Source organism: Rhagoletis pomonella, unplaced genomic scaffold (genome assembly GCF_013731165.1).
Source record: "Rhagoletis pomonella isolate Grant_MI unplaced genomic scaffold, Rhpom_1.0 Rhpom_scaffold_00002, whole genome shotgun sequence".
Lineage (NCBI taxonomy): Eukaryota > Metazoa > Arthropoda > Insecta > Diptera > Tephritidae > Rhagoletis > Rhagoletis pomonella.
Genome location: NW_023458556.1, coordinates 102056285 through 102068024, shown reverse-complemented (window position 1 = coordinate 102068024; position 11740 = coordinate 102056285). Strand labels below are relative to the sequence as shown.

Sequence of the window (11740 nt, the reverse complement as noted above, 5' to 3'; positions counted from 1 at the left end):
CGGCACCTATCATAGGCGTGACACTTTTAACCAGCTATAACTTCGAAACCGTAAGACACATGACTTTGAAATTTGGTGCGTTGACATACAATCTATGGTAGATGCTTATTGTAAAATAGACTTATTTTTGTAAAAGGGGCGTGGCCCACCCTAAAAGTGTGAAATTTTTATCAGCGACAAACTCGGAACCGTAAGTCACATAAGTTTAAAATTTAGTGTGAAGACAGATCTACGATAGATGTTTAAGGTACAGCATCCATAAGTACTTATAAATTTTAGACACATCAACGGGTCATCGGTATATCCAGAAGAGGTGTGATGAATTAAAAAGAACACGATAGGAACATCAATGACCTTGCTTGAACGGGAAAACTCTTTCCTTCTGTGGAACAGCAGAAATTTAAAAGAAGATTACGCACTCTTGGCAAACCTTGCAATACTTGCAAATATCCCACAGTTGGAAATAAGAGCTCATAGCATCGAAGTAGATTAGTACATATACCATGTGGTACCTCAGCGCTATTATTCTTGGCCTATTAGAAAGGAAGGTTCTGCTCTTCAGCCTTTCAACCTAAACTAATAATTTTTATATTACAAACCTTTTTTGCATCTCTACACTATTTTTGTATTGGCCAACGCAAAAGATCTTATCAGGCGTCGTGAAGCAAGCCAGGTATTTGCTAGTATAATAATAATTACATTCGAGTAAAAAAAGTAAAAATCAATAAATAATTATTATTTGTGATTAAAAAATAAAAATCGGATAATAATAATTAAATGTTGATTAATATTTTTTAACTTATAATGACTACCATCCCTAGTTAAAAGTAGTATTCGTGTAAAAAGACAAAAACAATGCTAACAAATTATCTCTGGCATGCTTTGCCTTCTTCAAAACCATACTTTTATTGCAAATAATACTGACGATTCTGACTGTGATGAATAAAATTTCGATGTTACTTAAATATCGCTTTAATAAATTTAAGACTTTAATAAAAAAAAAACGATTTCCTAAATAATTTGTTGTTGGCGTTTTTCTAAAAACTAAACACCAGACAACAGCATGAGTTTACTCACTTCCATCTAAACAGTATGAACTCATTGCTGTGAACTCTATAAGGTTAGTGAGAAACACCGTGCAAACAGTGAGATTCATAGTTAGTTTTGAAATCAATGTTTAGCTGCAGTGTACTCATTTGATTTCAAATATGGCATTGATATACTCTTTCCAAATCAAGTCAAGCGAGTGAAAAATGCTGCATAAACTCAGTCGTAGAGTAATAGCCACTCCTTCAACTAGCCGCTAGTTACTAGCGCATCGTCAGAAAAAGCTTTTTCTTCTGCTGGAAATGTTATTTCTGACAAAAGATGCCGCCTTTTGTCAAATGATGAAGCCCTTAATCAGTTGATATTTTTGCATTATAATATGCAGTTAGGAAACCAATAAAATTAACAAAAATTGTCTTTACAAATGTTTTTTATTCGATACTTTCATTACAGCAGTTATGCCATGCACTTGTTTTTCAAATCAAGCACTTGTTATTTGAATCGAGCACTTGATAGTGAGAGTTACTCACTCAACCGACAATGTTTTTTCAATGCTATTGCACGTTATGTTTGGAAATAAATGAGTGCGAGTGTGTGCAGATGTGAAAAGAAAGCGAGTGACTTAAAATGTAATTTGAGTGTATCCATGCAGCTCTCTGCTAAACACTAAAAATTATAAAATTTGGTAAAATAAGCTTATTTGTGGGGACAACCTACGATAACCTGTATACCAGACCTTTTCTAACGAATTTAAAATCGATGAAAACTTCTTGAAGGGGGCGGAATATTTGAGTAACTATGCCCATTTTTACAGTTATGAAAGACAAACGATAGCGTCACTTCCAACCTTCAAGTTAATAGTAGTGGCTTAATAGTTTTGCCCAGCTAGATTGATCATCGAAACCACAGTGCGTCGTAGTCCAAATGTGAACTTAAGTCGTACAAGTTTTTACCATTGTTGCTCGCATCAATAACTAGAGTCTTTTTAGGACTTTTTCGTTTGCTTCTCCCAACTGATCTTCGCTCAGGGACTTGATTCCTATTTGGTATATAAGCATTTGTCACATTCGGAACATCTGGCAAGCCAGCATGGGTAGGCGGTAAAGTTGAGCCAGAATTACGCGCAAATGTACTACGTACTTTTTGTTCGATAAAAGGGTTTTCTTACCGACTTGCGTAAATTGCAAGATTACTAAATCGTGGGCACGACAAACGAGTGAAAAATAATCTAGACAAAACTAACGAAAAGACACGTCTGTTTGCGAAGCTGCTCTAATTTTAACTGGTTCTCTTTTTATTTTCCATTTAATGTGTACATAGATTCGGAGTTCGAGTTCCAATACAGTTGCAAGTCTTTCCAGCCTCCATGGGCGTAGTACAATTCAAGTAAGCTTTACAATTTCATAGAAATATTAGGGTAGCTTTGAGTTAACGATTAATCTTGGATTCATATTAAAGCGTTTGACTTATAACTAAAAATAGAACTGCGGTGATGCAACATCCCGCCCTCCTTGAAAGTATCACTTTCAAGCAGGCAACAGTGCGATTTTGTGAATAGGGCGTCGAATAGTTCCTTTTGTTGTTTTTATGTCAACGACGCGAATTAGCCCATCCATTCCTGGAATGCAATTCGAAATCCTGCCCATAACCCATTTTTGTGGCGGAACGTGGTCTTCGTGTATTATAACGAGCGATCCACTTGCGATATTTGTCTTGCCCTTGGTCCACTTGGTGCGACACTGCAATTCATTTAAATAGTCATGTGACCAGCGCTGCCAAAAGTGTTGCTTCACGGCTGTGATTCGATGCCAATGGTTTTGGTGATCGATCTGCTTGTACGATTCTGAGTGCTCTGGTAGTGCCTTTAGCGAACACCCAATCAGCAGGTGCCCCGGAGTCAACGCTTCGCAGTCACTTGGATCTGTGGATAGTGGGGCAATGGGCCGAGAATTCAAAATGGCCTCGATTTCAATTAATGCCGTTGGCAGCTCCTCAAACGTTAAGCGAGCACCAGAAAGTGTTCGTTCTAAGTGACCTTTGGCTGCCTTCACCGCAGCCTCCCATAGGCCGCCGAAGTGGGGTGCTCTGGGGGGTATAAAACGAAAGTTAACAAATTCTTGTGAACAAAAACTTACTATTTCGGTTTGCGTTTTTGAATCAAATAAGAAGTCTTTAAGGGCAGCTAATTTGGACTTCGCTCCCACAAAATTTGTAGCTTTGTCGCAAAAGATGTCGCTGGGCAAGCCCCTGCGACCGATGAAACGCTTTAGAGCAGCGACGAATGCTTCGGTCGAAAGATCCGAAACAGCTTCGATGTGTACGGCTTTGCTTGATAAGCATATAAAAATGGCGACATAGGTCTTGTAAGGTACCTTTCCTCCGATCCGAAGGTATGTATTAATTGGGCCGCAATAATCAACTGCAACTCGTGAAAAAGGTCTGCTCGGAGTTAGTCGCTCTACAGGCAAATTACCCATCATTTGCTCAAGAAGCCGTGGACGGTAGCGTACACAGTGGATGCAACCATTGACAATGCGGCGAGCGAGATTTCTTGCATTGATTATCCAAAATCGGCGACGGATAAGAGCAATAAGCGTTTTCGGACCAGCGTGGTAGATTGTGCGATGTAAATGACGAACATAATTTTCGACGAACTGACTCTTCGAAGGCAGAAACACAGGATGTTTTTGTTCTTCTACGAGGTCAGCATTTTTCAAGCGTCCGCCAACCTTCAGTAGCATGAACCCTTCAGTAGAAGAGATAAATGGGTTCAAATACTTCAAAGGTCCTCGAGGCTCGCGATTCGTCTTGACACGATCAATCTCGGCGCTAAAATAATGGCGTTGGATTAAACACACGATGCACCAGAGAGCATGCTGAAGCTCCTGTGGAGTTAACGAGGCCGACTCGAAGGGTCTGTTGAGTTTGGTGTTGATTTTGTAATAAAATCGAAAGATCCAAGATACCACTCGAAGTGAATAAATGTGCGAACTAAATTTTTCGATGACATCAAGCATGTTTGAATGGGCGACAATGCAGAATGCAGATTTGTGTTTTTCCCTTTCAACTTCTGCCATATCCAACTGGTTATGCACTGGTTTGCATGGCCACTGGTCCTCTGGCAACAACAAAAATGATGGCCCCGTGTACCAGATTGAGTCGTGAAGTTCCTGGACTGTGCATCTGCAGGGTTATCTTGTGTAGGTACGTATCTCCAAGTACAGCCTTTGGTGAGTTCTTGAATTTCCGCTGCCCTGTTGCCAACGAACGTCGAGAGTGTAGCTGAATGCGAACGTAACCAATGCAGCACAATTGACGAATCGCACCAAAAAAATGTATGTCCGTAGTACTTGCTCATGGAAGATTGTATTTGTTGAAATACCTTTGCGAGTAGGTGAGCACCGCACAGTTCCAACTGCGGCAACGATCGCTTTTTTTATCGGTGCGACCCGCGACTTGGCTGTCAACAATCTCACAGTTGTGCGATTGGCATGATCCGTAGAACGAAGATACAAGCAACAACCATATGCGCGGTTGGACGAATCGCAAAATCCATGTATTTGTACTGAAGCCCTGGGTTGTGTGACGCAATATCTTGGCACGCTAATCGATGGCAACGAAACAAAATCGGTGATGAGATTGTGCCATGCCGTATGTAGGTTTTGTGGCACCGATTCATCCCAATTCAATTTTAATAGCCACAACTCTTGCAACATTATTTTGGCCTTGATTGTGAGTGGAGACAAAAGACCGAGCGGGTCGAATAACGACGAAGCGAGAGATAAAATTGTTCTTTTTGTTACCTTACCATTAAACGTCTTCTTGGGCTTAAACGAAAACTGGAACATGTCTTGTGCTTGGTTCCATGTTAGTCCTAGTGTGCTAGTTGTGTTTGAATTGTCGAAACTCATGTACTTTTCCTCCTCATTGTTCGTAAGGCTTTGGTAATTCGAGTGCCACTTCGCTAAGTCAAAGCCACCCTTGCTAAGAATTTCGGTTACCTCCCTTTTGATTTGCGAGAGTTCACGAAATGAGTCCGCACCACTGAGCAAATCATCGACGTAGAAAGAAGAGTTGATAATTTGTGCACCAAGAGGGTACTGAGTTCCGTACTGGTCGGCTAAGTACTTGAGCGTACGCACTGCCAAAAATGGTGCAGCAGACGTGCCATAGGTAACGGTGTTTAGTTGGAAAGAGCGCAGTTCCTCCATCGGTGAAGACCTCCACAAAATTAACTGGAAGCGGCGATGAGCTGGCTGCACTAGCACTTGCCTGTACATTTTTACTACATCAGCAGTCAGTGCATAGCGATGTAGACGAAAGCGAAGTAGCAAAATGAAAAGATCATTTTGGATGGTAGCTCCCACTTGAAGTATTGCGTTTAGCGATTTTTGGGTAGATGTGCGACACGACGCGTCGAAGACAACACGTAGCTTTGTTGTGGTACTGGTGGGCCGAAGTACGCAGTGGTGAGGGATGTAGAAATGTGGGCTTGACAAGTCAACGTTTTCAAGTTTCGTCATGTGGCCCAATGCCTCATATTCTTGCATAAAATCTACATATTGTGACTTAACTTCCGGTTGCGATTGAAGGCGACGTTCGAGCGAAATGAATCGTCTAAGCGCAGTACCATACGATGTACCCAGAACAGCGACATCGTTCTTAAAGGGCAATTGCACTATGACTCGACCCGTAGCATCACGATCCACGGTCTTCACAAAAAATGCTTCACAAGCAGCCTGTTCATCGGTGAGTGTCGATGCATTGATAGTCGTATTGTCGATTTGCCACAATCGCTCCAATTGCTGCTGTATTATTTCCTCACAAGATAACAAACACGATGCTACGTTGATAGATGCTGGACCATTGGTAAGCGAAGTATCCGATACGCTGCATGAAGTAGCTAGCGACGACGTGAGTGAGGGTGAAATGGATGCTGCGATAACTGTTGGTGAATTGTATTTGCCAGCAACGATCCACCCCAGCAAAGTCTTCTGCAAGATTGGCAGTGATTCCTTTAACTTAATTTGCCCGATGGATAGGACGTTGAAGAAGCAATCAGTTCCTAATAGCAAATCAACTCCCTGCGATTTGTGAAAATGTTCGTCGGCCAGATTTATATTCGCTTGCAAGTTCCAGGATGAAACGTCTACGTCAGGCACTGGTTGATGTGAAATGTGTGGCGTTACGCAAAACTCAAGTGGCAACTCAAAATCTGAATGACGTGATTTGATGGTAGCTATAGCCTTATGCCTTATGGTTGTTGGTGAATTGCCGATGCTTAAAATCCACGCGTTGCTTCTTCCTTTGCAGGCGTAGACGTTGCGAAAAACTGTCAGTTATAAAATTTACTTGTGAGCACGAATCGAGTAATGCTCTACCAAGTTGGTAATTGCCTGCAGCATCTCGCACTAATACGATTGCGGTTGCAAGAATTACTTGCTCGAAGGACGAATTACCCAAATGAGTGTGTACAATCGCACTAGCGTCGCGCGATGTCGTTGAACTCACTTCAGATTTTCTACATAGCGACGAATGATGGCGAGCTGAACATGATTTGCATTTGAAAGTCGACGGGCATTTTGAAACGAAATGCCCTGGAGCAAGGCAGTTGTTGCACAATCCAAGTTTCTTTACATTTTCGAAGCGCGAGCCAACATCTAGCGATTTATCACGAGGGCAATCTTTGATGACGTGTTCGTTGCTGGAACATAGAACACAATTACGCTGGGAACTTGTGATAGAAAAGGCGTGGCGACGCTGTTGATTTGCCTTTCGCGATGATTTGGATTGCTCAAACTTCTGTGACGAAGAGTGTGCTGTATCTTGTTTGCCGCTGGAATCTATGGACTCAAAATATTGGCAGCGCCTTTCGAGTAGTTTGGCACAATCTTTCCATGTCGGCAAGCTCGTAAAATCGAGCGACTCCTTCCATTTTCGTTGAGTGTCTTCATCTGCCTTTCCAATCACAAGATGTATCAGCATTGCGTTGGCTATGTCGCGGTCTGAACCCAATGAAGAAAGTGCGCTGTACAGCGCCGATGCTGTGTCTACAAGATGTCTTAACTGGCTACTTTGTTTAGCTGCTGCCGGAAGCTCAAAGAGTGACGTGATGTTTTCCATGAATATCAAAGTGGGGTTGTCATAGCGCGACTTCAGTCGTTCGAGCGCCTTAGGATAATTCTCGTTGCTAACTTGAAACGCCTTGACGGTGTCGAGTGCTGGGCCCTGCAAATAGTTCAACAAATGATTAAATTTTTCTACGTTAGATAAAACCATTTCCCGATCTATTATTTGCTTGAAGGATGTAATGAAGTTGTTGTATTCTGAATATTTGCCACTGAATGAGGGCAGTTTAAGAGCTGGCAATTTGTGCGGATGCGGCTGTGAAACTGACAGTGTTGACTGTAAAGTTGAAGTGTTTACTTCTTCACCCAATTGTGATTCAATTTCAAGCTTGATTCCTATATACAATTCTTCCAGATCGCCACGAGAATTGTCATCAGGGTCCAGCGCTTCAATTTGTGTTTGATATGACAGAATCTGCTTAAAATATGATTCGGCTATTCCAAATCGACACTTTAGTTCCGCAGAAGATAATGTTCGACCATCGCTACGACCATTTGCATCGATTACACTTTTAATGCGGCTGATATTTCGCTTTGTATTTGCACGATGCTGCTGTAATTCCGTCAAGTTCATTTTGACAGTGTTCAACGTAACAGCTGTCAACAAACGAAGATGACAGCTGGGTGTGAGGGTGCAAATATGTAAGCAAATTAAGTTCAAACGGTGGAAGTCTTTGCTAAGCGTTGTGCTAAATTTTATTGAGATATGTAGTTATGCCAACTTAACGAAGAGCGATGGCTTGACTGATGCTTTCGACCATACGAAGTAGTTAAAGATGACTCGAAGTGTAGGTGTAGACAATTACGCCGCTGTTGGCAAAAAGTGCCCTTGACGACTACGCAAGGTGAAAGATGACGTCGGCAGCAACAAGAGAATCGACTATAGCAGCGACGTTAGCAGCAAGACGGAACGTACGTATTGCGCGACAAGATGAATCCGGGGAATTGCGAATCGACGAATTTAATGCGAATTTAATTTTATCTATTTATTTTATCGAGCCCCACGTTGGGCGCCAAAATGTTCGATAAAAGGGTTTTCTTACCGACTTGCGTAAATTGCAAGATTACTAAATCGTGGGCACGACAAACAAGTGAAAAATAATCTAGACAAAACTAACGAAAAGACACGTCTGTTTGCGAAGCTGCTCTAATTTTAACTGGTTCTCTTATTATTTTCCATTTAATGTGTACATAGATTCGGAGTTCGAGTTCCAATACAGTTGTAAGTCTTTCCAGCCTCCATGGGCGTAGTACAATTCAAGTAAGCTTTACAATTTCATAGAAATATTAGGGTAGCTTTGAGTTAACGATTAATCTTGGATTCATATTAAAGCGTTTGACTTATAACTAAAAATAGAACTGCGGTGATCCAAGACTTTTTATTCTCAGCTCTTATTCTTATCTTAAAAGATCTTTGGGATCTTATTGTACTGATTTTGTTTCATAATAAATGAAATGAAACCAACCCATCAAAAGTTATCGGTGATGCAGCCTTAGTAGAGGGCAAAGCAGCGTGCAGAGGCGGCGCAACAACAGAGCCATTCGAAGTCAAATTCATGTTCTCAACGTTTGTAACAGCAGGGCCCTATTGCACCAACTAATTATCGTTAGCATTTTAGCAAATTATCGAACTTGCGCAAAGTTTTGTGTTTTGTGTTATGATAAGGAAAAGTCACTCAAATGAGTATTGATAAGTAAAATATCACTCAAAACAAAAAAATCAAGACCTAAAAACCTATAAAAAGGCAAAATAAAATAACAAAATAGGCTGGAAAAGTCAAAATAAAATAGCGAAATAGGCAGGAAATGGCACTAGAAATCGCAAAAAATTCAAAAGAAGGCACTAAAAAAAGACAAAAACTGAAAAAAAATCTAAAAATTCATTTATTTTAAAAAGTTTTATATTACATGTAAAAAGAGAAAAACTATGAACTAGTTTCATTATATGAACAATTTTTACTTTGAATCTTTGACTGTTTTCTCCTTTCGGGTTTTTAACTCACAAATCTTTAATCTCTATACTTGTAGTAACATTGAACCACAAGATGCATTTTAAAGTGTTCTGGCAGCATTTTCATTAGATTTTCGCGAAGGAAAGCCTTGAATGTACCACACGTGCGCTCAGCGTGAGTTGATACAAGTGGCGCCCAATTTAAATATGGAACGTTTGAAACTTTCATATTAAATATCAGGAATAAGGGCTTTTCATCGCTATAATCACTTTTTTAAAGAAAGAAAAGGCAAAAAAAGGCAAATATCTTCAAAAAGGCAACATCAAATGTGTATATATGGAATCAGGGAAAGCTAAATGGTGGACATTCTTAATCGAATATACTCTATCTCTTTAGCAGAAAAAAGGCAATTTCCATAAAATACGTTCCCTGTTGATAAGTTATGCAAATTATCAAAATTTATTAGCATTTCGTTGCACCAAAAATTTTTATTTATCACTTATCATCTTTCATTTTGCTAACTTTAGCATTATTTTGCTAAAAATAATTTTACCTATCATACCAGTGATAAGTTACATTCATTCAGTCTGAATGAATTAATCAGTGCTTTAATACGTGATTCGATAAAATATTGACACAAAAAATGCTTCGATTCGAACTATTTTTATTAGAGGAGGAAAATCCACAAATAATAAAAGGTGGAGTAGAAAAATTTCGGCTATCTCAATCCCGACTCTTGCGTCCTCGTTCGCGCACTCTGGGCAACGTCGGCTACCCTTGTGCGAGATGCGGTAACCAATCCGATTGGAGCCTTGGATCACGGCAGAAAGAGAGGGAGCTTCGGTGGGGCCACTCCGACTTATTCCGTTTAAGGGCTCACTGAAGCCTGCAGCGTCTGCTCACGTGTAGGTGCGGCTACAATCGCGTGTCTGTCTTGGAGCAAGCGGCTCGCTATATAAACGTGTATTTGGTTGCGAAACCACCCCCGTCCCAGCAATGGGTTGTGCCCTGGGTTTGGACCCGCCACGTACTCCACCGTACATATATACACCACCATACATACATATCAACGCATATATATACTCTCCGATACATTCATACAACATCAATAACTTACAACACAACACATGTACACTCCACCGTACATATGCAACAGCGTATATATGTACTCTTCGGTACACGCATACAGCATCATGCAAAACACTGATAGCAGCACACCAGCCACATCGTTCGCCAACTATAATCGGGACAAGCGCGCACGACGAATTCTCAAACCGACCACGCAGCAACGAGTATAAAAGGCTGAACAAGTACGCAGGCGAGTCAGTCTTGCTAGGTAAGCCATTGGCTGAACTAGGTTGACGTCTAGTGGTTTGTCATTCGATACGCTGAATCGTCTCTGGCTAGTTAATACAAACATAGCTTGACCAGTCGGTTGGCGTCTAGTGGTGAGACTTTCAGACGCGCTAAATCGTCTCCGGCTGGTCAATCCAAGCACGGCTCGACCAATCGGTTGGCGTATAGTGGTGTGTTTTCGGACATGGTAAATCGTGCCCGGCTGGCCGAGCCGCGGTCACCGCCGCCCCCATTCCAGCCCCTACTCACGTAGTGTGCGACTAGGGAAACAGCGATACCTGAGAGAGTCTTGCTAGGCCGCTCAACTGCCGCCGGGAATCGCTTGCCGAGCTGTACGTCACTGTTGAGAGCATCCGCCGCTACCGAGGGCCATCGGAAGCTGTTGAAAGCCATTCGCCGACGCCGACAATCATCTGCTGCGCCGCTACTGCTACTCCGCAGCTAATGAAAGCTATTCACCGAGAATCATATGCTGTGGTGCTGCTACTCCGCTGCATTTGGGAGCCATTCCCCGCCGCTGCTACTCCGCAGCTATTGAGAGCCATTCGACACCGCTCAGAGTCGCTTCGCCGTTTTGCTGCTCACCAGATTTTTCGCCATTGCTGAGAATCACCCGCCGTTCTGCCGCCACTGGTCACCGTTGCTCAACAGTTGCTGAGCGTCACCCGCCGTGCTACTAGCGCTCTCAGCGTTGCTCAACCGTAGCTTCGCCATTGCGGAGAGTTACCCGCCGTGGTACCAGCCACTCACCACTTGACTCTTCAGTACTCACCGTCATCCGCTCCGACCCGACCGCTCGACAACAACGAACGCCACCAGTCTCTCTCCTTGTCCCTCTCTTTGGACATAAGGTTGCTGGCACTCTAGTCATAGCGCGATGTGTGTGTGTTCCAAGTGAATACACGAGAATAGTGTCTTTATTTGATGGGGGTTCGTGGACTCTGGATCGGCAGAGCTCACCTCAACCATCGACAAAATCCACCTGTTACAGTGAAGGAGCGAAGCAGTGCCTCGGATGAGACCCCCCTTATGATGACGACCACGGCAAATGTTTAAAGGAGCCTCTACCCGGCTGGTTGATGTCCTCGTAAGAACAAAAGCTGACATCACCGCCATCCAAGGAATGCGTTGGCAAGCAATGCCTGGGGCCTTGCGACGTATACTACAGCTGCCATATAAAGGAGCGCAAATTCGGTGTTGGATCTTTGAAACCACCGTCAGAATATTCAGCCGCCATGACGAAACGTCCGACAACGG

At 42.4% G+C, this 11740-nt stretch overlaps 1 protein-coding gene across 1 annotated transcript; it reads right to left on the bottom strand.

Annotated features, from left to right (window-relative positions):
- Nucleotides 1-2573: 2573 nt before the first annotated feature.
- Nucleotides 2574-7749, bottom strand: LOC118756546. The gene is made up of 3 exons (XM_036491307.1): nt 6429-7749; nt 4856-6379; nt 2574-3130 (listed from the first exon to the last, which is right to left on the bottom strand). The coding sequence occupies exons 1-3, from the start codon at nt 7747-7749 to the stop codon at nt 2574-2576; spliced, it is 3402 nt and encodes a 1133-aa protein (XP_036347200.1).
- Between the last annotated feature and the right edge of the window lie 3991 nt (nt 7750-11740).